This window comes from Amblyomma americanum, chromosome 10 (assembly GCF_052857255.1).
Source record: "Amblyomma americanum isolate KBUSLIRL-KWMA chromosome 10, ASM5285725v1, whole genome shotgun sequence".
Lineage (NCBI taxonomy): Eukaryota > Metazoa > Arthropoda > Arachnida > Ixodida > Ixodidae > Amblyomma > Amblyomma americanum.
In genome coordinates, this window is record NC_135506.1 from 9,506,097 (window position 1) to 9,533,439 (window position 27,343).

Below are 27,343 nucleotides of genomic sequence, written 5' to 3' on the forward strand. Positions count from 1 at the left end.
AGTGTAGGGACTATTTTTTAAACAATTATTGCAGTAATTTAAAAGGTAGTTCAGCATGCTGTTTTGAAAGCACAGTTATCATTTCATCCACTAGTTAAATTCGGAGAGAAAGTCCGTACAAACACAGCACTGTGGAGGCAAAGTTGTGTGCCGCCATTTGTAAGCATGGTGTCCACCGGATCAGTCGAGTCTCCTACGTGCAGCAGCTGGACACTGGTGCTTTCCTTCCCACTGATGGCAGCCGCCAGTCGTGGTGTGAGGGGTACAAAGGAACACATTTTGCAGTGCACACCGTTCTTATTGGCTTAGGTTGCCGCAGTCCTCACAGCATTGCAAATGATGAGTTCAGTTCCCAAGTGCTATGCCTTCCTTTTCCTATAAGAACAGTGTGTCTAAAAATTGATGGCGCTGGCTACGACGCAATACTCGCACAAATGCTGTAGTCTAAGTGACAGTGTTCCTGCCGTCCTCTTAGGTCCAGCAGCGCCACATGCAATGCTGGCAGTGCTGTTGAACAACAGAGTTGCCGCATTGTCAAATAATGACAGCAGTTACGGAAATCAGAATACCTTCTTGTACAAATGAGAGATTATGTACATCATAAATTACAAAGCACACAAGAAGTCAATGCACTGAGAAGTAATGAAGTTGCACAGAGACATATGGTGGTGCCATAAAATAACACGCTGACTCATCCAAGGCAAAAAAAGAACTGCAAGGTAATGAACAATTCAAAAGTGCCACAATTCAGTCCCAGAAATTCCCTGAACGGCCAAATGTCAAATGCAAGTGTCTTGGCTTAAAACTGCTGCTCAACACCCCTTATTAGAACATACTGTATCATAATAAACCGAGATGCTCAGCCATAAACATTTTCAGGAGGTTGAAGGTGCTCTTGGATAGCAGTGGGACAGCCAGACCCTAAATCATGCCACATTTAAATTTTTTCACAGCTCTATTTTGCCCATGCGCTCGTTTTTGGGCCAGCACACTACTTTGGCTAAAAGCACCACAAGACTGCACACATTTAAACGCCAACATAACACAGTGCACTGATCCTGCCCAGACGGCACACTCACAGCTATTTTTTACATACAGGCACTTCCAAGAAAAGTAACACGAGCGGCAAGCTTATGACATAACCAGCTGCAGCGCACGGTAGAAACATGCCGCTCTCGACGCTAAGAGACTCTAGCCCGAGTGAAGAAGTAAAGCCATTAGTAGTGCACAGATGAGATGCATGAAACAGTTTGGTGCAAATGCCATTATGCCTATTACAATGCTGCTTACCCAGACATATAACATGTAGGCCACATGCATTTTGTGTCCATTCTACAGCACAAGTTATTTAACAACATAGAAGTAAATCTATGTGCACGTGCATTGATGAAAGACAATTGTGCAGAAGGAATTAAATGAAGACAGGGGAATACTGATGCAAGGCAATTCATTAAAGGTGGCTCTGCGCAGAATGTTAACAAACCAATACTGTTTGCGATTTAACTTTGGAATGCGGAAAACTGCAAAAAAAAAAAATGAATTCGACAAATCTCCGAGCATGGCAATAAGCAAGCAATCTGTCGCCAAGAACGCTGGGTACAAATGTGAAAGCATGCCAGTGAAGTGGCTTTCTTGATAAGTGCTTTTGTGGAGCTTAGCACTGTACAGTAAGTATTGCTCTTTTTCTGGTGAAATTGGCAAGTCTTTTGTCAAGTGGCCGTGAGAAAAACTAACACTTTTAAAAGGTATATAAGTGAGCTTGGCTTTATGTACAGCTGCATTTCAGTTGAAACTGCAGTGCCAAGTCATGTTCAATGCTTCCCGCTGTCATCATTAAGTTCCTGCTACAAAGTTGCACCCATCAGTACCGGTGCCTACTACTGAAACAGTCACCTATTTGAAAAGCCCTTCTATCCCCACAAACTTTAGCAATGTTATGAACCTGCAAAATCAAAAATTCAAACATAATTGGCATTCTAAATAATGCAATTTTCAGTACCTGTTTCATATTCTTGTCACTGGTGTTGTCATGTGAGTCACACTGGGTGCCAAGTGCAAGGACTAAAGGTCACCAGCATCCTATACAATCATGGACACGAACTTCTGACCATTAAATTTAGTCCTAGTGAAGCTATGAGTAAAAAGCCACTAACTATGATGCACATGGTGTCTCCGCAAGTTCAGACACGCTTTCAAGCACAGCACTGTAAGATACGTGGAGCCAATCTTGCTGAAGATGACCCAACAACAGTGAAAATCCAAATGACACCACTCTTAGGAGAGCTTGTGCAGTGTGCCATAGTGCTCATGCCTGGGTAAAAACGCAGAATTGCACTCAATGGCATGCCCACGGAATAGCCCCTCTCGGCAGGAGTCATGGCGTCAACAGAAACGGATCATTGTCATCACTTGCATGCTACAAGATAGGGATCAGTCTCTTTTTTTCTAAAAGTTGCGCATCTACCAAGCCACTCCTGTCACAGATGCATGCACTGCACCTTGCACTCTCAAAGGCAAGAGACACAAAACATTAAGCCATTCCACCCAGTTACCACATTTACTTGCATAATCGACACATCTGGAAAATGAATCCAACCTTCTTAACTGCGTAACAAATGCCCACTGCATTTTCACAGGCATTTCAGAGAAAAAAAAAGTGCATCTATTACGCAAGTGAGTACAGTATTTCACGCTGTCTCAAGGGTACCTCAAAGAGCTCAAGGTTGAGCTCAATCCCAGAACAAGATATCTTTGACTGGCACACACACAAACTTTCTGCTCGCCTCAAATGTCTACTCGAAACATGAGACCTGCTTTTATGACTGCTGCCCTAAATGAAAAAAATGGGAGAAAGGACTGAGTTTCCGGTGCCACTAAGCAGTGCTGTTTACTAGTTTAGGTGGAGATAGTTGTAGGGTAATGGGGGAGAGAGGATGAAAAGGAACCTGCAACTTTACCCCTCTTTTTTCCAGCCATCTACCTCATCGTGACAACATTTACATGCAAAAACAAAAACAGAAAATACGAGGACTCGCACATTCACAGAGAAAGAAGATGAATAAAGGACTGCACGCTTCCCTGACCAATAGGGAGCGTCCGTCACACGCGGCACCCCTCATCTCTGCGCTCCACGCGATAAACAGTTTCCGTCCTCGCTCGTCTGTCCTGTGGTTGCACACACGCACACATTCAGAAGTCCCCTTTCCCAGAGTCCTGTCATTCCCTTTTCTTCTCCGCTGTCCAGAACGTAGAGCGAGAGAGAGAGAGAGTTAATTGGTCGATTTGCGAGCTCTACGGGATGCTGCCCTTTGCTTGCTGGTTGTCACACAGCTACGCAGTTGCAAAGCCGTGCGCTGCTTCAGTCTATTTTGACGGCAGCATAGATCTTGCACAGGAAAAAGTATGCGGCGTAGAAACCAATGGTTCCCGTCAGGAGCCAGAAGGTCAGGACCATGACGAAGGTGTAGCCAAAATAAAGCAGCGTCGGGATAAACTCAGTAATCTCCAACTGCAAAAGAGAGCGTGAAGAAGGCATCCGTCAGGGGAAATCCAGGCAGTTGTGAAGTGACAGCGAGTCAAATTTGAAAACAGAATGTTCACCGAAAAACTGAGTTCCCTCATCAAAGCAAAGAAAATTGGTGGTATAAGTGATGGACATGGTTAATGTTAATCAAAATGTAATAGCTGTAGCTTATTGCATAGCTTCTCTACAAGTGTACCACCACTCATCTAGCTCACTGAACTGGTTTTGTGGCAATTTGAGTACATGCTCATGACGTCATGGTGAATGAATGATCTGTTATGAATGACCAGGTGTGGTCCAGAAATAGAATCATGATACTAAAAGCATGTAGGTACAGTCAGGTTGGAATGAAACGTGAACACGCATATGTGATACTTTTCCATCTTGCAGCGAGACATTGCTTTACAACCAGTTTATGAATATGTACTTCGGCAGACCCTTTACCCAGTTACATGAACCAGGCTAGTTGCATACTGGAACTAAAGATACGACTGTAAAATATTTCGTTTCATTCACGGACACTGTTCGCATATCATTCAGGCCTAACTGGACATGCAGCAAAAAAACCAAAGCAAAAAGCACACTGCAGTGTTATAGACAATAGCAGCGTGAAGAGCTGTTTTCGAAGATCAAGGAGGATATGATATGACATAGTATTTCTTTTTTTTTTCAACTGGGTGAACCGTTCTGGCACACAATAGAAGATAAAAACTGTGCCTCAAATGTATGCATAGCGTACAAACAGGATGCTTCATTATAAGTGCACTTTAAGTGTTCACTCAAGTTTATTACATTCTTATACAAAAAAATCTTAAAAAGTGAAAACTGCTACACCTTATCGTTTTCTTCTCTACACTGCCTTCAACACTTCAATCCCTAAATGTAGGAAATTCTGCACTGAACACTGTTAGTGAGGAGATTAGTGAAACGCCGAGAATCTGGACGGGAAAATGAATTGACACGAGTTCTGCACCTTGCTACAAAACAGCGACAGTCGGGTAACTGGGGAAAACTTCTGACAAAGTCAATAACCAGGAAGTTACATTCATAAGACAGCAGACAGCTCTGCTGGTAATGCCAATTGAAAATGCAGCTTCACAACTAACCCGACGGACATGTGGAGCTCTAAAGGTATTCAAATGTGTTTAGCAACTGGGAACATGAAGCCACACAGTGCATTTCAGCAATCTCTCACTCCTATTCAGTCAAGGTGATTATTCTGCAATATTCATAACAGAATCTGCAATTTTTTTTCTTCAAGAAACCACATGCATAACGAATTTTCCACTCTTACTAGTTTATCTCTAATAGAGTGTGTAAAGAACAAAATAACAATGAAAAAGGTGCAGTGAATCAATGTTACCTTAGTGGCAAAGTAGAAGACAGCATAGGCAAACACGTAGACTGCAGATCCTCCAGACACCACAAGTGACCGCCACCACCAGTGGTAATTCTAAAACAAGAAAAGATGTGAGGTCGCATTACTACAGGCAACCCCGCGACAATGATGAGAAAGCAGGCCTGTAAACATTACTGGGAAAATCTGAATGCTGACTTTATGCTTGCTTGCATCACACTGAGATAAAGGTGCATAGCTACTTTGGGTACGTTTGTGTTCTACTCTTGTGCTGCTTTGAGGGCAGTCTCACATCTCTTGCCTAAACTTGCACGCCATGCACTTCGACTTGTGTTCTAAAGTATCTCAACTCATTTCTTCCTTTTCTTCCAATTCAACACCAAACGCCATTCATCAGTAAAACAACACATAAAATGCAGTGTTACATCAGCCACATGCATGGCTGACATTCCCAACTTCTTCACCTTTTCTGCATTAACAGTTTTCTCCATCACATTCCTAACTGCCCCACTGTTTCTCCGTCCTAAATGTCAAAACTCCTGCTGAATCTGCTAATACAGTGGTACATACGTTCTTTTTTTGCTCCTTGCCCTCAACTGCCTATTACTCTACCACACTTCCTGCAGAGATTACAAGCTTTCTAGTAAGAGAAAGGGGATGAATTAAATAAAATTTAAAAAGGAGTTCAGTTTCTTATCTAGTGTGCCTGAATCACCTGTCTAACGGTTCTGCCACAACAGCAGCACAATGCGAGCACTAATCCTGTAAGACATGGTGTATCACGAGTAATACAAGCTAAAAATGCCAATATGATCAGGTACAACTTAAGTCTGCGGTGATGCTCAGCTCACATTCAAGACCGCTACACTGCATGCCTCTGCAACATGAAAATAGTCAGGCATGTGCGAATAGTGAGTTTCCAGTTCGAAGCAAATATGAAGCAAATAGCTATTTTGTTCGAATAGTTTCAAAGTGAAGCGAATATTTTTGAACTGGGGCAAATAGTTTGCGATTGGAAATCTAGAAGTAAAAAAAAAAAAACACGAGGCAATTCGATGCTTTTAAACTTGTGTTAGGCAATTTTCAATCAGCAGCAAGCCAAAGTGCACTAAGGATCATAGTCTCAAGCCCTTACCATGCGATTTGTTGCATGCTGCTGATCTTAAATATAAAAATTGCTGACAAGGTTTTTTGGACGCAGAAATTCCGGACACGATTTATACTCCAGATCTGCGCGGAAGCCGAGTCATGCGTGCCAGAAAGTTCTCTGCACAGATGGCTGAAATTTCAGATGTGCCGTAACCGTTGTCGCAATTTCTCTGACCTCATTAGTGCGGTATACAGTTATGTGACCGCACTGCGCACGCATGATCGTGCGTTCATACTACTGCCAGAGGAATGACCTGAGTCGCCCTTTATGCAAAAGAAAGATGTCAGCGAAGGCACCGTGCAAGCTGTTGTATACAAATCATAGGACGCAGTATCCAGGATTTCTGGGGTGGGTCCTTGCGTAGACCAACGCTGCGCATTGCACTACTCCTGACGGAGCATCATCATCAGCATGGGACAGCACAAGGTACGAGGAGATGCGAGTGCCCTCTACCTTCGCGCACATGAGCTGCGGCGCAAAGGCTCGGGGAGCACCTATCTTTGGAGAGAGTAAGTTTAACGTCATTAAGGTGGATTGCTAAGCTACTTGGTAAATTATTAATAATAAATTGCAGCACAGACGAAACAATCACAACGAAGGAAAACACAGACAAGGACGATAATATAAAAATTTAAGGTATTCTTCTGACACGATACATTCATCTTAATACATGAAAGGAAGCGGAAAGGCTTGGGAGAGGCGTACGCCTAAGCGCAAGAAAATAGCGGAGCCTTTCGAAGTGAAGACTGCGTCAAAACGCTCAATGATCGTGCTGAAACTCACCTCTCCACATAATTGAAAGTAGACCATCACGATAGAGATCTGGGAGCAGGAGATTATGAGGATGATGAACACCAGGAAGAGGAAACCAAACAGGTAATAGAACTGGTTCTCCCACAGGGCCTGAAATAGAAGGGGAAAAAAGAAAACAAAACAATAAAAGATTGAGAAACAAAACTCTTAAGTAAAAAAAAAATGCACAGGTAACGACACAACCAACACTATCATCACCACCAGCCTGACTAGTCCACTGCAAGACAAAGGCCTCTCCTATATCTTTCCAATTAAGTCCCATCCGTACACCTAAATTTCCATCACGTCCTTCATACATATGATCCGACAAATCTGTGTTGGCAGTACTGGTTGTACACTTCGCTTTTAGTAGTAAGTGGTTTTATTGAAATTATAATAAAAAAGAAGGAAAAGACTTTTGCTAGCCCCGGCATCTGCCATCGATACTGAAGCACCTGAGCTGGGGCAGCGGAAATAAAGGATAGCAGGCAGAATGGAGAAATGAAATGAAAGAGGTGAGGGGACAGAATTCGTTTTTAGACATTCATCATCTCCCCATTGCATCTTTGAATTTAATTTTGCCACAGGCTTCCAAAGGGTAAAAGTAGATAAATAGGTGGGTGAAGGCCTTTTGGAGGGTGTAGGTGGGCGATGCATATTAAACGGCGGGCGCTTTTGCAGAATGGAGGCTTCTCGCACATAGAGATACAGGCAGACAGACAGCGGCAGCGTACTAATAGAGTACTACAGTGCTAACACACTGAAATGAAAGCAGGTCATATTAATCCATTTGGCTCCAGCTAGCAGAGACTGTCGAAAGTTGCACTCACGGAGAAGATGAAAAAGAGCTCGATGAACATGGCTCCGAAAGGAAGGATCCCTGCCATCAGTGTGCTGGAAAAAATAAAGAAGAAAATAGGAATAAAAAAAAAACAAATCTAGAAGAAAGAAATCAGACAGGAGGTAAGAGAGGGGGGAAGGAAGGTGTGTTCACATACCAGAGGACCGGGTTCATGTACCAGACCTGGTCAGGTACCTGTCGCGGGATCTGGTTGGTGCGCACGGGGTGCTCATAGGGCTTCTTGCGGTAGCCGAAGAAGTAGCCCAGAAACACCAGGGGCACTGAGATGCCGAACCAGAGGCACAAAAGTGCCACCATGGTGGCAAAGGGCACCTGCATGCCAACAGCGCCACACCACAGTTAAAAAGAACGGAAGCAGCCAACCATTTTGTCCAGAGCTTGTTACAGACTCTGCTGGTCTAGTCAAGCAGAGTCAAGCACGGCTATGCAATGTTTTGGGTACTGCTGCTTTCTCTCAAGCTTTCACACTTTTAGGCGACAACTTTGTTAAAAGTCAGAGCTCCTTTGTTGAGCAATCAGAGGGCTTTCACTGCATACCAGTTCTTCAGGCAGACAATTAAGTAAACTGAAATGTGGAGCACAGTCGTCTTATGTCACGAAACGTTCCCCACAGCACAGATGACCGAGAAAATAGCTTATGAAGGCCCTGTAACTAGTCTCTTCCGCTGGAAACTTTTTCTCTCTAAAATAGACATCAGCTTGATCTGAGCTTGTTTATTGGATGCTCAGATGACAGTGAGCACATCTACCAGATACTATATAAAAAAAACAAGGCTCAAGTAAACAAATGAATTCTAAACAATATGCCATGACAACTTTTTCTGGCATTGGAGTGCAAGCAACGAAGCAGAAACATGCCCTCTCTTCCTATGCAGTGCAGTACGGTCCTCACTTGCAGTTATTAGTTTTCTCATGATATAATGTCAATATTCATTAAATAAGGCATATGTCTAATACAACTGGCAACTTTCAATGTTCAAAGTCAAGGAAGAACCAGTTTTCTATATCGCAATAAATTTGCTAGGCACATCGAGTTCCAAGACACTTCTATAGATAGTGCCAGCTGCTCCAGCGATGGTGTGAATGTACCACAGTGAGAGCAATGCGCCAGGCAGCCAGTGACACCATCGTGTGGCCGAACTGTTTGGCGGAATGACACAATTACAGATACTCTGCCCCTGTAGCCTTCACTTGACTGCCAAAAAATAAGCCTGTAGCTGAGTGTAGACCTCTCCAAATAATAGCATTAGAGAACTTTAGACAGCAGCCACAAGACCCGTCATCAGGTAAAACATAAGTCCGAAAACAAAGAGAGCTTCATGCTAACCCAACCCAAATAAGAAGCCAACTCACCGCTCCTGATGAGTGCTTTCCCCAAATGAAGAAATTGAGGAAAAAGCAGGTCCCAAACACTATAGCCGGATAAAGGAATGACGTCTGCAAAGAAAAAAAGGTTCAAAGAGCTGTAATATAAAAGGTGCTATTTATTGGGGCACACCTAAGCACAAATTCAAACAGCTTCAATAGCTTCATTTATTTTTTATAGTTCTGAATAGTTATATTTGCTCTAAAACGTGGTACCACTTGCTGTAAATGGTTTTACTACAGTCTGTTTAATATTTACCACCGAAAAAGGTCACCATGCTCATGCCGTCTGCATAGATTTTACGATGTTTCACGCCTTTTACTTTTGCACACATACTTCTGGCACGAGAGGACTTCAGTGACCTGACAAACTCCATATGCAGCTTTCACTCTGAAATTTCAATTTCTTACTTCTTTTAGAAAAGGAATGTCAGATCAACAAGACTCAAAAGGCACAAAGTCGAAATTACTAAGGTGTCTACCATTCATCAGCTGCAGTCCAACTGAAAACAAAGTCTGCTGGACGCAAAAGACGACAGCGTGGGCAGGAGAAAACAAGGTGGTGCTTACCAAAAAGGCAGCTTTTCTCCACTGCACGCCACGAAGGGTCTTGTACAGACGAGCCGAGAAGTAGCCAGCAAACAGGCTAGGAGGTGAGGCAAAAGGTTACCAGTTAAACTGTAGTGATGAAAATCTTCACAATTTTCATACACAATGCCCACGATGGCATATGTCGAGCTCACAGAAAGGAAAGTCAGTGTTCGCGCATGTGATAGGACTTTCAGCATTGGCTGTTATGGAATCAGGGTCACATGTAAGGGCCTTAACCCCCTAGCAGAGTTCGGCGAGCACGGCTCGTCATAAGGAGACCGTCATTTCCAGCTCCTGAGGAGTCCACAGCTTGTCATGTATTTTCTGGCACTCTGCGTCCGGTTTCAGGCAAGTAGGGTCTATCCAAAGCATTTTTCTGGTTTTGCAGACAGATGACAGTATGGGTACTAAGTGACCATTTCGGCACCATTAAAAAAAATGTCCGTTAGGGAGCTAAAAACACCGAAAACTAAATCTTAAGGACCCAAATTTTTCATCGCAACAGGAAGCAAGGTGTCCAAGGTACCCCATCCCGCAATGGTTTTGTTACAAATGCTGTACAAGACTATTACCAGATATTTTTAGAGCGCAGCTCTTATGCTCCCTTTTGTGGGTCGAGCCATTTTGCCTTAGTCGGTGTAACCGAGCCAAACTATAAACAAACAAATAAAAAAAACCTTGCCGTGACTTGGATTCGAACCCGCGGCACCGCAAACAGATCAACTTCGCTGGCCCCTGTGCAAGAGCACTAGGCTATCGCCGCAGTCAATCACGCCTCGTGTTAAACTGCAACACACTCTCGCGCTATGCACTGCACATTGCCGTCTTCTTCAACTAATACTGCTATCGGACAAATTAAAAAATCTCACACACTGCATATTGCACATCGACCTAATATCGTCGCCAGATGTGCCAACAACCCAGCAAAGCAAAACAATGAGTCTACAGAGACTCAGAGCACTAAGCTAACGCCGCAGCCTATCACACCTCGTGTTAAACTGCGACACTCTCTTGCGCTGTGCACTGCACATCGTCGTCTTGTTCAACTAATACTGCAATTGAACTAATATCCTTGCCAGACGAGCCGATGACCCAGCAAAGCAAAACAATGAGCCTACAGAGCACGAGACACCAAGATCAGGATGCGCAACAGCAATAGCAAGCCAGCAAAAGCGCTGAACTGAAAACTAATATGGGCCCAGTGGCCAGACAGTAATTATATAGTTTATTACAGCACAGTGTCAATCTGAGTTTCCAAAACCTAAGGATGTTGCGGTACAGTGACTTTAGTCTCATCGACAACAGTTTTATTGTACTGTGGCTATTGCTTCAACCAAGAAAGTCAGAACATTGGCGCCATCTTAACAAATGTTCAAAGCACTTCATTGGTGATGTGAAGGATACACAAGATAAAACGTGAACTACAATAAAAAATGACAAACACTTCTAAGAGGAAAAAAAAAACACATTGCACTTAAAAGCATAAGTGCTAATATTTTGCAGAGGTGTGGTAAAGTGGTCATTGATAATGGTTAAATATCATCACTCGGTGTCATTTCAGCTTGTTTTGTGCTATCTTCAACGTGAGATAAAAAATTATAAATCTTCATTTCTTCAACACTACAGTGCTCAATTCTTACGATACAAGGCAAGATCTTTTCATTTCCGCCACAATCTCATGACACGATTTGGTCATTCGTCAGTCCCTGCCATAGCTGCTTCTACGAGAGGAGATGCCACAAAAACCTCTACGATTACCAACATGCCAATAGCCAATTAGACAAACCATTTCTAGAGGTCTGTGCAAATGCAAAGAACCAGATGTAAACCGAGGAGAACAAGAGGCAAGTAAATACAAAGCTAGTTCTAGTAGGTTTTCACTTCCTTTTGAAGAAAGATGATTCCTATGTATTGGATCTACCCTGCTGTTTTCCACCTGTTGACCGAGTTTGCACTCCACGTCTGACCTGTGCCTTCCAATCTGTGCCTGTGCCTTCGAAGTCACATCATCAAGTGACTGATTAATATTGATCATCCTCTTAAGTTAGCTCCAATGTGATTTAGAACAATAAGCGTAAATATCCCTACCACTCCCATGCTGAATGAAAAACTCTGACAATGATTCATGCTAAATGTGACAAAGCAACTTGATGTTGAGCAGGAAAACCATTACTAACACTGACAAGTGATACTAGATCTCTCACTTTGGATGCTCATATGATGGCAGAATGGTAACTACTAATCCATAGTGATACTGGACCACATGGTACAACAGCCGCGGCAAGAGACTGCTGATATACCATGTACCAATCCAACCTGACTGTCTTCAGCTTCACCACGACAAGCTCTAATTTTCATCTTCCCAACGATAACAGTGACCTTTCTGAAGCTTTGATTAGAAATGGTTTTGAAAATGCATAACTGTATTATTCAAGCACTTTTTACTCACCAAAAGTACTGGAAATATTAGCTTTCAAAATAATCGAAGCAAATGACTATTTGCTTTTCAAACAAACAAAAAAAGAAAACACTTCTTGCACGAGCCTGTACAACAGTGCTCTGGGGCCTCTTTCAGATGTGCACGTTCCTTGTCATATCTGAATACTCTCACTCACCCCATAAAGACGTAGAGGAAGATGGCAGCAGTCATGAGAGCACCGCGGGAGGCAGGTGACAACATGCCCAGCATAGCAAAAACTTGGGGGGGTGGGGAAGAATAGAGAGAAAGTGCCATTTAATCCAAACCCGCGCAAAAGCAAATCAAATACAGATAGTCAGAGGAAAGAGGATTGTTTTTTCCATTTTCTTCCATACTCACAGATTGTGATGAACATCATGAAGAAGATCTGGATGCCACTGCCAACCACGGCAACGAAGAGCTTCGGGTACTGCGGCGGCCGAAAGACATCGCCGTGAACCAGCTTCCAACCCGTCTCCTCCATCGCATCTTCCTGAGCGCAGGGGACAACAACGGAGAGAGATGGAGGAGCTAGGTGAGAAGAGGTTGTCCAGCCTTGGTACAGACTGCTCAGGCCACTTCACCTTCCTCGGTACAAAATACTTCTATGTGCAGGCCAAACAGGCTTTAGCCGAACTCTAACAGAGACCCTCCAGACTCCTTCAGTTCTGCAGCCATTTTGCAGTACTGCACTGAAACCCGCCAAGACTACTGGACAACACGATGTTATAGTCACCTCTCTGAACTCTTACGCTGCAGGCCCAGACAAGAGAGAATTTGGTACCAACAAACCAAGAAATCATAATTTCGATTTGACTTCACGAAATTTCGTTTTATCACGAGATAGCAGCAAGAAAGTTCATTGTCACAAGTTGGCTGTAATCAACGTAACCAATGGAGACTCCAAGACTCACCGAGTCTTCGTCCTTGTTGTAGCGGGCAATATCTCGCCGCAGTGTCCGAACAATGATCATGGTGAGCATGCCTGCAACAAGGATGAAAAAATAAAAAAATAAATGAAACGAAATTGCTTTAAAAATGGGAATATGGGCTAGCAGAAGCAGTGTCGTTGAGCTGCCAAGGAACTGTCGCGGCAGTAAAGCCTCAGATCTCGGATGTTTGAAGAACCAAAGACGCAAGATAGCATGGCTCCTAAGATTATGCGCATCTGCTTGAGGATTACACATTGAAAAAGTCACTCGCCCAGGCCACAGCATTTCTACAAACTACGAAGTATCTAAAAAAGCTGTATAGCTTTCCTTTGTAGCCGTATGGCTACAATTGGGGGGATGCCAATGAGTTATTATTACCTTATTTCAAAACTTAGTTATTTATTTATTTATTTATTTACAAAATACTGCGGACACTGAGTCCAAGCAGGGTGGGCGAACAAGTCAATCAAACTACAAAGAAAACGCAACACTTCAAAAAAAAAGAACACAATATAGCAATAATTTGTTAAAACTCATGGGACAATGGTTTAATTAGCTGATTCCAATCTGTTATTGTGCGTGGAAAAAACGAAAACTTGTGTCTGTTCTAGCAAATATAGGGGTTAGAGACCTGAGATGTACACAGTGCCCATTTAAATACTGTAAAGCCGAGTTTTTTTCTCCCTCACACAATGCATACATTTCCGGCTCTGCTGTTACACAATCCTTCACGCACCTGGAATACAGACCCTTTCTATCTTTTTCTTTTTTTTCCCCCTTCCCAGCGAAATTCAACGTTGAAAAGTAGGAGGAGGCTGTTGTGCTCACTCACCGGACAGGAAGAAGACGACGATGACCGAGTTGACAATGGAGAACCAGTGGATCTGGACATCGGTCATGGCCAGGTAGGTGTCCCAGCGGGAGGCCCATCGGATGCTGCTCTGCTTCCACTCCACCTCGTAGCTGAAGTACAGGTCCGTGATGCCCTGCTCGTTCACTTCCTGCTTCCGTGCCTGGCTGGAGTCAAACTCGCAGCCGCCACCCTTCAGGAACTTCATTGAGTCCTTGTGCACACTGCATTGTGCCAAGAAGGCAGCCAAAGAAAAAGACAAAATATACTCTTCTGTTTAACTGGCATATGATACTGCAGAGACTACATAAGGAGCGCGCTTGAAAAATGCGTAACTTGGGAATAAATAGTATTTGTAGTACTGAATAATACGATTACAACAGATTGGCTATTAATCAGTCATATAATCAGTACGTGATAGCATTGAGCAACTTGCATCGACCAAACATTATTAGCAGTAGCATAAGCAGTGAATGTTTTGTGCCCGGTAACTGGTGCCACCTAGCACTATAATAAGAAACTCAGAGCCATGCAACATCGATGCGATCGGGACGCATTCCTACTAGCGTGCTTCTGCGCTCTTCCATAGCTCAACTACATAACTCTTCAAGCTCTTACTATTCAGGTCAATGGTTCAACTCTGCCACTTGGAACCGTTTTTGAAACCACAAACCTGAGAGCACTGATACAGACTCAGAAGCACACTACAAGGTTTGTGTTTTAGTTTCATAAATAATTTTACTCCTTAAAAACGTGTTTTAATAACACGTTTTTAAGGAGTAAGCATACATAACCCTTGAAAGCATAGCTATTGAGGAGTATGTACATTGAGATTCCGGTGGTATATTAACAAGCATGGTGACCCAGTTAAGTTGTTGGCTGACTTCACATAATGTAGCAATAATAAGTGAGAATGGTTTCACACATGCACAAGAAATCCAAAAAGGGGTAGCACAAGACGACTGAATTTGATACAAACCTTTTGGTGGCCACTTCGAAGCCGACGACTCTGAAGTGCTCACTGCGGCAGAAGATAACATGAACCAGTTAACAACCCGACAAGTGGAATCGTGCCTGCACTGCCCTTGGGGCTACAAATTCACACAGACCTGCACTATAAATCGTAATTACTTATTATAAATGGATACATTTTTTCGACAAGGCCTATACAGAAGACAATTCAAGGTTACAATTTAAGGTACACCACGCTGGGAAACTGCATACTGATCTCACACCTTTCCTAGTCATATTTCTGTGCTGTGATGGGGTAATTTATCATCAAAGTTGTGCTTGATCTCATAGGATAAAACTGAGGTTTTTCTTGAATTTTCTAGAGGTTAATGATCTCATAGGATAAAACTGAGGTTTTTCTTGAATTTTCTAGAGGTTAACTTTCCGAGTTATGCAAGCGAGTCACAGTTGAATGTTTAGAAAGCAAACCCATATATGCTTCTCTGAGAGACTTACTTGTCTTCAGTGTGGTAATAGAGGATGAGCTTCAGGTGGTTGTTGATGTACGGCTGGAAACACAGGTGGAAAGAAGAAGAACAACACACAAGAGTCAACACAGGAGGTATTCCATTTGTCATGGTAACTCAAAAACAGGTTTGTAGCCAAATGCAGTAGACTGCTACTAATGCTGGAAAAGGAACACGTATCTTCCACTTCCGCTGATGGATCGCTAGACAGACGGCAATGAGAACTGGCAGACATCTTAAAGAGCACATTTCAAGAAGAATGTTCCACACAAAGTTCATCGTTACAAACTTTACTGTCTTTAATAAATGGCACCAGCACCAACTTTAAATTCGAAATCATTTTTCAGAGACTATCATATTTACAGGCATAATAAAACATGCCGTAGTGTCAGAAAACATGGTTCTAATTTGGGAGCTGCGTTTATTACATGCCATAAAATTTACTTTAATAAAATCTTTCCAAATATTAATGAGTAATGCAGGAGCTGCATTTATTATGTGAACGTGCTCATTATGCAGAAAAAAATGTGGTATAGAGAGAAGAAAGCTTTCTTTACATTACAAATTCCATCAGTTACTAATTGAGTGCATTGGAACACTACTAGGTACTGACAATTTGTTTTGATCAGATGGAAGTCCCAAAACTGTGAGGCTGCTGGCTGTCTGGCAGACCACCTTGCACAATGTGCCCGCCTATTCGTAAATGATGAAAAGCGAACAGCATCCTATCCTCAAACCAATTGTAGCACATTCTTAAAGCCTCTACAGAAGTGACAACAATATTGGGCCTCTGTCTCCACAAGTTTTTAAAACAATACTTTTGACCAGAAATTAAAAATAAAATGCAGGGCGATGGTACCTTGTCGTTTTCAACAAATCCAAGCCGGTATCCATGTTCATAGAGCGGTTGGGAGCTGTCGAGTGATTCTAAGCGGGTTGCACAAGGCATGTTGTCAGCAAGCCTGCAAAGTGAACAGGTGAAAATTAAATGACTTGTAAGCTTGTAAACTGATGCTGTTTCATGACTGCGTGCTTTGTTAAACCTGTATGAACAATGGAAGAGTTTTGCGTACACATGTGGACCTAAACTGAAGCTCCTCCTACTACCACATAATTAAACACCTGCCGTTCTGAACTGGTTTCAGCTTCAAACAGTCCCATCAACACTGTAATTGTGGTTCACTTGTGGACACAGTGTGGTTCACTTTGAAAATGAACTGCGCATACAACATCTAATGATGTCGCAGTGTAAATCACTGAACTTTTTAATCTCAATTTTATAATATTTATATTTTACTGCCTTCACATCCATCCTGACACACCATTCCCATTTTAGACGAGATGGAGAGTTGCAAGCTTAACTTTCAAACTGCTTTAATTCTATCCATTTACACAACTTCTTATCTCTCTACAAAGAATGAGAGCCTAAAAAATACGATAACCTTTAAAAGCTAATGCCAGGAACGAATACAACAGAATGCTCTACAAGCACGATTCTCAAATTCTGCAGGCAGGCTCTAAGTAAAAGGAACATGGAACACCTTTCGTGTCTGCCCACTGATGTTCATACAGCCAACAATTAAAGTGCCATTCACAGAAGTGAGGCAGCCATTTTCTAAGTGCATGACTTTCCCCTCCCCAATCTCTTTTCTCCCATTATCTCCCTCTTTCACACTACCACTCATTCTCCCTCTGCTGCAAGCACCGAAAGTGGGGCTGCTGCTGCTCACAGGTGGACGAAGTACTGGTGGCGGATGCGCTGTGCGGCCATCTGGGAGTCCTCCAGCTGCCAGGAGATGGGTGGAGGGTTGGTGTCCCGTATGTGGCACAGCAGCCGGCACTTCTGGTCCACCGCCATCTGAACCTCGTACGGGGTGTTCACGATGCGGTCCCCCCGGAGGACCTCGCCTGCACCACATCAAAAACGGCACAGTTAGCTCTGCTGCTAGAAACACCAACGGACTCCTGCATTCTTACCAAGTATATTTACATGAAGCTTGCACACAGTACTATTCTCACTGTGGGCAGGACATTTTACGTTCAGTTCTTTTTCTATGTCATTCCTGTTTATGTGGTGCAGGCAAGCTGCCAGGTGTCATTCCTATTTCGGTGTGGTTTCTTATTTCCAGACCTCTTTAACGTATGTCATTCATGCTGTTTTTCTTCTCCTCTGCACTCTTTCCTTGCAGAAATACAGGCAACTAGAATTAGAAACCAGCACAACTTACTCAATGCAAGCAGAAATGCACTCGCCATCTATGCTGGTTATCCTTTTTACCTTTTAAGGTATTAGGGTTTGATGTTTATTAAACAAGAAATGTACAGGTACAGGATGCATGGAAAGGAATTAGGACAGAAAGAGGTCCCAAAGTAGGAACTCTGGGAGTCCTGGACAAAATGTGCACAAATTTTCTTTTCTCCTTTGTTGTCAGTATGAAAGTGCTCAAGGATAAATGACGTTTGGCTTCATCTCGATTCTTAGTAGGAAAGAAGAAATAAGGAACCTTGACTGAATTAAAAAATTTCTACATTTTTAGGTGTCCAAGACACACCTGGGCCATCATCAATATGTTGCTGCATTCCAATGAAAAGGTGCTACTTTTCGTGAAAAAAAAACTTTATAACCGAGAAAAGGTCGCAAAATGAAATACAGGCATTACCACCACTCGTCGTTTTCGCGAGTAAACTGCACTATGTCAAGACAGTTTCTTAGAGGGTGGATTCCTCTAGCTAGGCTAAACCACCATTTGAGTTACGGAATCATGATCCCGGAACCCATTTCGATTTTGATGTCACGAGTTTGACTCTAGTGATGAAAAATTTATTAAACCCAATACTTTCTCGGCAATGAATGCACCTTCTGGTGCCGGACAAACATCAACATAGCCAGAAAAAGCCATGGAACTGATTGTTGATGATGAAGATGAATGTTCATGGTGCAAGGGCAACTTGACCAAAGTACACCATGGCACAAGGTGTCTTGCACTACTCAAGGTGAGGTCATAGACCCATGTTCCAAGTGTATCACCCCAGTTAAACTCAGCACCAGGCCAGGGGAAAGCTTGTAGTCACTGTATTACCAGTGGGTGCTTGGCGGCACTGAGGGTCGAACCCCACACCTCCCACATTGGAGGCGGATGCTCAAAAGAACCAATTGTTACTTAGAACAAAATTTGGATCGAGGTGTCCTCAGTGTCATTTTAAAGAGAAACATTACAGAGCTCCTTCAGGGAAATATTATGAGACTGCAAAGGTGGCAAGGCGCTCCTCCTTACCGAGGTTCTCCGACTTGTAGGCCAGCGTGCCGTTCTTGGGCTTGCACAGGTTGAGCGAGTAGTAGGCGTATGGCAGCTGCGTTAGCGTGCTGGTCATCTTGACAGCCTTCACCTCGATGGGCTGGCCCCGGCTGAACTCCACGGGAGCCACGCCCGGCACATAGAACGCGCTCGCGCTGCCCAGCAGCAACGTCACAAGCAGCCACCGTGCGAGCAGCCTGGTCGACGACTGGGCGCTGGCGCAGCAGCCAGTCCTATTCATGGCTGCCTGCGAGGTGCCACACGGCAGACACTTAGAGAAACCTCTGTACGAAAATAAGCTCTGCACTTCAGTGACTAAAACCCGCACACAGATTTTGGAGAAAGATTTTGCTGCTGGTGCTAAAAATTTGGACCTCACAATACGTAAGGATTTAGTGCAATGTGTTTTGGAGAATCTACCAAGATGAAGTAGATTTTCAAGCCGTTGATTAATTTGGATTTACCCTGCCATGTCTAAACCATCTTGCTCAGCTTAGCTGGTAGACTGCCTGCCCAGATAGGCAGCAGTCCCGGATTCAATCTACAAACCAGGATGAATTTTTCTTCAACCATGAAGTTTCTGTGACAGCTGTATAGCTTTTATATGTATTGTAGCCATTAGGCTGCGCTTGGGTGGATACTAAAGACTTTTTATGAAAAGAACTGATGATGGTGTTCAAATCTTTCGGTGACAGCCACATGGTTAAAGGGTCCACACATGTTCCTGACATTGTACGATAAAACTGAGACTAATTCTGGCCCCGCATAGGATGATGGATGTGCAGCTTACGTGAGCAATCCCCTTTTTTTATGTACAGCAAGTTCCGGTATTATACAACCTCCGGGTTGTATATTTTTAAAAGTTAAAAATGTTGGGCTTTGTGGATCATATAGGTGAAAAGTATAGAATATCTGCTTTTTCAATCTTGCTCAATATGGAATGCCCATTGCAATTCCATCTACACGGTGTGAACAATGTACCAGGTGCCGACCGTGTAGCAGGTGTGGACAATCTAGAAAAAAAATTTTTTTTTTTTTCACCCGAAGTTGAGCCCTGTGGACTATACACCAGGTACAGACTATATACCGGAAGTTACAGTGAAAGGCTCATGAGCTCGTGAAACTCTTTCATAAAAAAAAAATGCACGTATTGTTGATTGCATCAGGGACACATTCACAGTCTTACATGATACCAAAATGAAATTATTTTTGTCATTTTTTTTTCTATAAATCTTATCTTTCAGACAGTAAGATGCCTGGCATAGTTGCTCAAGCACAGGAGTATGTACATATATGCTGTGTTAGTGGCTTTTTATTAATTAGCTGAGAGTAGCACTAACGTTAGTCTCTTCACTTAGTCCTTTTTTGCACTACAACTATAATTATGACCCTAAGTCGTTAGCCACCCACTGGATTCTCTGCACCACTGAACCCACATCTAAAAAAAAAAATGATAATCCACAGAAAATAATGCTGTGCAGAAGGCTCAACTTCTGACAATGAGCCGAGTGGAAATGGATCCCAGCGAGAAATGTCACCTGCAACAATCTGTGTGTGACATGAAGCAAATGCCACAACAGAGGTCAATTTTCGCTGCACGTTTACGCCATGACGAAACATTAAACAGGCCGCCCCCTTGGTGTGTTATCTGTACAATGTATCTCATTTGTCCACATGGAGTGCTGCTGCCGTAGCGCATGCTTGCAGACAGGCAAACAAGTGAAAGAATAGAAAACAAGTACATGAAGCAGCTGTTTCAGTTCAACATTTCTTCGTGATCATTTCCTGCTCACCCTGCACTAACATACTATTCCATCAAAACGGTGTCACCTAAACACATTCGCCTTTCAGTTGTGATGTTCACTTCACAAAAAGTCTGACACGTAGAACAATTCTACAATGCCCATATAACCTTCAAGTCTCCAGCAAACATATTTATTACTTTTTAAAGGAAACCACTCTAATGGTCTTTAGTAGGAGTAAGGCATGCAGACAGTTATAAGCGAAGTGTAATTTTATAAAGACCGAACTTCCGTACAAGCTTGCCTTGAGAGGAAGTGCAACAAGTGCAGACAGAGAGTGTAGGCTGTCTTACGGGAAAGGGCACAAAAGAAAGAGCATGCCTGAAAACAAAGCAAACATAATGATGAAAGTTTAGCCAGGCATTATGATTCAAATTTGTACAAGCGCTTCTAAATGCACTGCTACATATAGCAGACAAGTCATGCCAGCTAATGAACTGCAGACCTCAAGTGTATGTGGCCAGGATTCATGCTGAAATATGCTCACAGACAGGTCGAAATATGAGGTATTGGCGGCATGGTACCTTCGTGCGAACAATTTGCTTGCAAAAATTTAACCAAAAGGCAACAACATGAGGTCATCATTCCTTTTAACTTCAACAACAAGAAATGAATAAGGATGAAACATACCAGCATTAATGAAGCAAGGCAGCTTACAATCATGAGACTGGTGGCTTGCACTAACCAGTCTAACAAAGTGTTGTGAAAACACAGAATTGGCCAATGTCGTCTGCCGATTCGCGACTGAAGCTGCACAAAAGGCACAATCTAACATGGATGCCATGTCTTTGCTACCAGCTGCGAATTGACTGCACAATGTCCTTCGGACAAAGCACAGGCTGCAAAAACAGCTGCAACAATGAGAGCCAACCGAACATGTTTTCAGACTTTCCCTTTCGTCGGCCAAAGCTACTTGCAGCTAACCTATAATTTGACTAGACAAAAGGCTCCTTCAGTTTACTTAAGTGAAAGGCATGTTTCTTAGGGTGGTAATGCAAATGAAGCCACTTAACACCTCACTATGTTATGGTTTTTATGGCCCTCGGAACATCGTGTTGCATTGGGGGGATGCCATTACATATCTAAACAAACCTAGATTGGTTGGGAATTACCTATCTGTAATATTAATTTACATCTCAAAGGTAATCTGAGCAAGGAAAAACCCTGTGGCAAGTCATACTACTTTGTAATCTGATCACAAGAGCGTTGAGAACCAAGTACAGCTGTTTCCGGTCGAAGATTGCTTAAAACGCATGCACCGTTTCGCAACCAACAAAATCGATGCTCGACACAGCTGAACCGCCGTATGCAGGCCAACGTCACAACGCTGAGACAATGGAGATAACGAGGGCACGACATCGGACACTTTATTAGGATAATCAGCATTTGTGCGCGCGCTAATGTGACGCATTAGAAGGAAAAGAAAAAAAAATGCACTCGGACTGATTGCTCTCGCAGACACGAAGAACTTGATCTTAACTGCAGCATAAACAGAGCGACTCGAAAGGGAGTCGCATTTCTCGCCAGTCTGAAGTAAATCTATTATTCATGGGTACCCACGGCAGTCCGAGCGATTTTAAGCTTCATAGAGTATCTATTAAAGTACTGACGAACGCGCCCAGTTCTAACACTTCGGCAGCTCGATGCTGGTTTCGTTATTTGAACAGTAGCAAACCAAAACCTGCGCTCGCGATCATTCAGCTATTTCACGCTAACCGTAAAACAAACCAGGTGTCGTCAGGTAGATGACAACGCTGCGGACTGTACAGAGGCTACATAACAGCTGGTCGTCACCTACCGGTATTTTTCTTTGGTAGGTATTTTATGGTACGTGCTACCGTGTTTCTCGCAGTTGTGAACAAGCTTGGAGGAAGCGCAAAAGGGATCGGCTTTAAGTTACCAGGGGGAACAAATTTTGCTCTCTGAACGCCCTAATCGTTAACGACGTGATTTCAGAGACACCGTGAGAGCTGTTCAAGCTTCGTCGCAACACCCAGTTGTTGGGGGCTCGTATGGGGGGAGAACGAAGCTCATACAAACGTAATCGGAGCAGTTCGCACAGAGTGCGCCTGCTTACCACAGTTGTTTCAGCTGAGCGCAGCTCAAACCGAGTCGTGCTCGATGCGTTACCGTTGCCGTACTATGCGTCACTTGGACATTAAAGCGATATTTTGGCCAAAATATATACTTACCGATCGGCGCAGCGTAGACATCGCCATGCTAGGAAAGAAGGATGAACGGAAGTTACGTCATCGGCGATGGGAGCGCACAGGTGCTGCATAGTGGCAATGACAAAAGGTTGCGAGCAGCAGTTTTCGTGCAAAATATGAAATATTTACGTGTTATAAGCGGTTGTCGGCTTTTATTTAACGGTTTGCAAATTCTTATGACTATGTTTTAAGTTGAGAAAACATAAACTGCAGAAGCAGACAGATTTTGCGTTTTTGCATACAAAAGCAAGTGTGAAACAAATAAAAAAATTTTTTGCACGTATATACATTCTTCGCAGCTTTTGAACGAAAAATAAAATCGATATTTTTCACTTTCGTAAAGTATTGCTGCTGGTGGCTGTTTGGCGGCAGGGCGGTCGATAGCGGTGCTGAACTTCCACTTCCTCTTTCACCACGTTGGTGTAGCGTGTGGACGCAATTTCCCTGGCTCACCGCTGTTCAAGTGTTTCTACTTGAAATAACTTGATTAAGTCGGCCAGAGGAGTGTGAGATTTGGTCGTCATGGTAAGCATCTCCCGCGAAACTTTCCGTTTGGTTCAATTTGGCCTCTTTTAGCCGCTCGGTGTTCTAATTTTTGCGCGCGCGCTAAGCCTTGTGCCGGCAACGTGCATCTGGTGCTCGCGGCTGTTTGCTCACAGTTGCTTTCGCGCGTTCTGTGTTTACGTCGCCATGATTGCGCCTATGTGCTCATTTTTGTGTTGCCCCTGCAGTCTGTGTACAAGGACACCAAACCCGTCGACGACTCGCAGTCGTGGCCCGTCCATCGGATCAGGATCACACTGACGAGTCGGAATGTGGCCAGCTTGGAGAAGGGTGAGAAAGTTGGTTCCGTATTAGAGGCGTTGTCTTGACTCTGTGTTGATAGTAGGAGGGTCATTCAAAATAGCAAATGTACTCTAGAGACCCTGTACTTTCAGCTGCCTCATACGGTAGCCGACTATCTTGCATGTGGGTATGCGTTCATGGGGAACCGCGATTGGGTACCGGTCAACCACGGACTCTGCGCATCTTGTCAAAGGCGACACCGAATCAGAACGTGATCACAGGCGTGTTGCTTCGTGATTTGCATTGCTTTACTAGAAATCAATGCTGCGTAGGAACACACGTTTTCTTCCAAGTACTTTCTTTTCTGTTTCCCAGGGTAGGCCACAAGCTCACAAAGCCATGGGCTTCTTTCAAACAACACAATTGCAGTATAAAACCCGGAACAGCATACGTTTGAGTGCAAAGATTGCGTTATTTATTGCTTCCCGCTGTCTTGTGGCAACCTCAAGGGCGGTGCGGGCTTGGCACTATTGTTTTTAATTCTTTTTTTTTATCGCCCACTCTACTATGTCTTGTGGCAAGAAGTATGTGGGACAGACGGCGCTGTCTTGACTGGCTGCGTGGCGTGAGCGCGACGACAATGCAAGAAATTCATACTAGAAAGGGCTGGGACTGTGTTGTTTCTAAATCGGTGCCATGTAATTTAATAAGTCAAGGTCAGCTAACTCGACAGATCATTGTAGAGCAAAATTTAGCATCATTTGGGAGTAACTGCGTCAGTTCACTGTCAATTTCGTTATCAAGAAAAGAGCTGGTCATTTTTGTTATGACCTAGTAATCTTTTGCATGTTCAACAAGCATGACACCTGCCGCATTTGTTGAACCTTGAAGCGCTCTGCCACTGCATTGCAACACTGTTTTATGCAATTGAAATTTCTGTGTAACGTGCCCATGAATTGACCTGACGCATTTTGACCGCAAGCTTCAGTTGGCACACGTCGGCCAATTGAGTTGAAATTTGTGTAGTGATGGCATCGGAATGCTTTGATTCGATGAGGTTTTTTTTTTATATGTATATGGAACAGTAGTTAAGTTGTTTTCAAGGTGCTGCAGAATTAACTCTAAGCTTTTTTTTTCCCCACCCCTATGTACAGTGTGTGCTGACCTCATCAAGGGTGCTAAGGACAAGGAGTTGCGCGTCAAGGGTCCCGTGCGGATGCCCACCAAGACCCTGCGCATCACCACCCGTAAGACACCTTGCGGTGAAGGCTCCAAGACCTGGGATCGCTACCAGATGCGCATCTACAAGCGTGTCATCGATCTCCACTCGCCCTCCGAGATCGTCAAGCAGATCGTATCCTTCCTGTCTGGCTTACAGGTTGAGCTTGAAGCTGCATTGAGTAGTTGCAGTGCATGTGGTCGTATTGCTTTCCAGTATTTGTTGCCTTGTCACGGCTTCATGTCTTCCTGTTTTAACTTGAAGTTACTTTGTTCGTCAAAAGTACAGAGCCCAAGGGGTTTGATTTTATGCAATATAGTTAAGGCGCTTTAGCATTCATCGTAAGTATTGGAGAGTTGGGGATGAGAATTCGTCTCGCCTTCGTGAGATATGCAACACATTAGCTGCACAGCGTGGCCTAGCAGAAAGCCTCTTGAGTGGCTCATTTTGATGAAGTCTATACCTCATGAATTTGTTCAGCTTAACGGAAGCACATGAAACTTAATCTTATTTGTGACCATATTGGCTCTTTTAGTAAATAGTACTGAGACAAACGTGAATGAGAATGGTTAACGAAAAAAAACCGGTTAGTTGCTAGGAAATACTCTGCAACACCAATAGGTTGTTTCAACCTTTGTGACATTTGTTTTTTTACTCGCAGGAGGACCGTATGTGTTTTGTTTGCATATGCTGCTTGCTCCTGTTATGCTTTGATTAAACGATGGCTTTGTTGAACGATTTGGCAGCATTCAGTTGTGTGTCAGATTGATGGCCAACTATTAGTAATCAGTACTCTCTCTGGACTTATAACGCCTGCAATCACAAACCTTGAGCTCTGCTTCTAGTTTTTTTTTTTTGTTGTTGTTGTTGGCACTGTCTTCCGAAAATTCCACTCACTTTGCATGCGCCTTGCAGCACTACGACAGGCATCAGTCGACTGCTCTCTCCTGTGGAATGATAATGAAGCTTTACAGTTTGTGTGAGAAGAAATTTATCGTGTTTTGAAAGAAAAAAATGAGCTTGCCCTCAAGGAAAATAATGAAGTTTCATCATTATAAAATCCCATGTAGTGTTGGTTAAAAAAAATTCCTAAAAGCCTGCTTTTTTTTATCATGCATGTTTGCACCACTCACTTCTGATTGTCATCTTAGCTTGATGAGTGAGCATGCAATGCATTTGAAGTGGAACATTTCATTGTTTGTATTCGTGCTTTCCTTAACCTAGTCTACACAGACATCGATCAGCATTGAGCCTGGTGTCGAAGTTGAGGTCACCATCGCCGACTCTTAAGCTGGGTCCACATGCCACCATAAAGATGAAGAATAAAACAAGTGGCTGGCCTTGTACAGTGAAACACTGGGTTTGTCTCGTTGAAAAACAGCTTGACTCGCCTCTTTCTGCAAGGAATGACTCCATTGCCATTTGTAAAGTTTTATTCTTCAGACACATCTGAGAATAGCGCAAACATTTTGTTAGCAGAGCTTACAGGTTTTTTTTTCTGCTTTGTTGGAAAAATGAATTGCTTTACAGCAGCAGTATTGCAGACTGTGTCGTTGCTTAAAGGTTCTCACATCAGTCTTTAGGTTAGGTATGGGGTTTAACGTGCAAAAGCGACTGTGGCTATGAGGGCCGCTGTAGTGGAGGGCTCCTGAATCCTGAACTCCATTTTCGCGAAAACTCAAGTGAAGGCGGCGGTGACGAGCGACGGCGTCGCGTGAAGTATTTTTGCCGTGCTGCTTGTCTCTGCACCAACAGAAAATTTCGCTCGTCGCCCGGAAGTCCCCTGTGCGATTGGCCAATCAGAGCCCCACACAGCCATTTCCGGTTTGTTCATGGTTTGTCAGAGCTTTTCCTCCAAGATCCGAGATCGCCTCAACAAGCGCGTCGTCTTGGTCATCGCCACCGCCGAGAAAATATTTGCTTTGCTGTAGCTGTGAGGCAGACCCGCATTGTTTAAATAATGAAAACAATCTACTTGTTGGTTATGGAGGGCTAACAACATTTGCAGCGGACACACTGCAGGGAGAGATGCGTGCCGTGCTGCGGGTACCTGCGCTCCAACTGTATATACGAGCAGAAACACTTAAGGCGCGCATTCTCACTTGTATGGCTTGTTGTGGCTTTTCAGCAGCCGGCCTCTGCTCATGTTGAGTGGCACGGAGCTGCTATGGCGAAAACGGCGACAGCTTTCGTCTTGGCGTCCCATTTTTTCCGCGACACTGCTGTAATGCGAGGAAGCCACAATAGCTAGCGTTTGACCTGCCGCCACGTGCTGCGGTGCTGTGCGGCAAAGCCAACTGGCGTTTGTCACTCGATTTTTTGCGGCCACCACAATCGCCTTGAGCGTTTTCGAAATGGCGCTAAAACTACGGTAACGGTCTCTCCCAGTTGCTCTTTCGCTGACTAAATTTAGCTTCTCCATAACAAGTTATTTGGAAAAATTTTATACTGCCAATTCCAGCTATAGCAAACCATTTTACGATTTTTTACCAGTTTGCTTAACGAGGTTTTGCTGTATGTGGCCTTTATTGAGAGTAATATTTCATTAAGGTGCTATTAGGACCTTGTATGAGTAGGTACCATTGGGTTTATCCTTTGCAGAGTTCCCTGTCTTCAGCCTTGCCTTTGTACACTTTATCAAGACTAAATTTCTTGGTTTTCGCTTTAATTGG

General features: G+C 43.5%; 2 protein-coding genes across 4 annotated transcripts; one reads left to right on the forward strand and one right to left on the reverse strand.

Moving 5' to 3' along the window:
* Positions 1–551: 551 nt before the first annotated feature.
* On the reverse strand, positions 552–22,759 carry TM9SF4 (transmembrane 9 superfamily protein member 4). Of its 3 annotated transcripts, none has more exons than XM_077640495.1 (17): positions 22,649–22,759; positions 18,634–18,901; positions 17,089–17,266; positions 16,218–16,320; positions 15,348–15,400; positions 14,860–14,901; positions 13,863–14,104; positions 13,013–13,083; positions 12,459–12,591; positions 12,256–12,337; positions 9,620–9,695; positions 9,038–9,121; positions 7,821–7,996; positions 7,653–7,716; positions 6,814–6,933; positions 4,887–4,976; positions 552–3,508 (listed from the first exon to the last, which is right to left on the reverse strand). In XM_077640495.1, the coding sequence occupies exons 1-17, from the start codon at positions 22,673–22,675 to the stop codon at positions 3,359–3,361; spliced, it is 1,959 nt and encodes a 652-aa protein (XP_077496621.1). In that variant the 5' UTR covers positions 22,676–22,759; the 3' UTR covers positions 552–3,358. The 3 variants fall into 3 exon arrangements, with proteins under 3 accessions (XP_077496621.1, XP_077496623.1, XP_077496622.1); XM_077640497.1 differs by having other exon boundaries at positions 22,534–22,680; XM_077640496.1 differs by lacking the exon at positions 22,649–22,759 and adding an exon at positions 21,087–21,190.
* A 294-nt stretch (positions 22,760–23,053) lies between these two features.
* On the forward strand, positions 23,054–26,025 carry RpS20 (ribosomal protein S20). The gene is made up of 4 exons (XM_077641111.1): positions 23,054–23,191; positions 23,398–23,500; positions 24,607–24,806; positions 25,905–26,025. Exons 1-4 carry the CDS (start codon positions 23,189–23,191, stop codon positions 25,959–25,961), a joined length of 363 nt encoding a protein of 120 aa, XP_077497237.1. The 5' UTR covers positions 23,054–23,188; the 3' UTR covers positions 25,962–26,025.
* The last annotated feature ends 1,318 nt before the right edge of the window (positions 26,026–27,343 follow it).

What these genes read in the sequence shown, in the direction of transcription:
- TM9SF4 (XM_077640496.1), bottom strand. Translation starts at nt 21,119, where the DNA reads ATGATTGTAAGCTGCCTTGCTTCATTAATGCTG. An exon ending in CACCAGTACTTCGTCCACCT is followed by an intron (nt 16,321 to 17,088) that starts GTGAGCAGCAGC and finishes TTCACTTTGCAG; the next exon opens with GCTTGCTGACAACATGCCTT. An exon ending in TTCCTCTACGTCTTTATGGG is followed by an intron (nt 9,696 to 12,255) that starts GTGAGTGAGAGT and finishes CTCACCTCCTAG; the next exon opens with CCTGTTTGCTGGCTACTTCT.
- RpS20 (XM_077641111.1), top strand. An exon ending in TGTGGCCAGCTTGGAGAAGG is followed by an intron (nt 23,501 to 24,606) that starts GTGAGAAAGTTG and finishes CCCTATGTACAG; the next exon opens with TGTGTGCTGACCTCATCAAG. An exon ending in CCGAGATCGTCAAGCAGATC is followed by an intron (nt 24,807 to 25,904) that starts GTATCCTTCCTG and finishes TAGTCTACACAG; the next exon opens with ACATCGATCAGCATTGAGCC.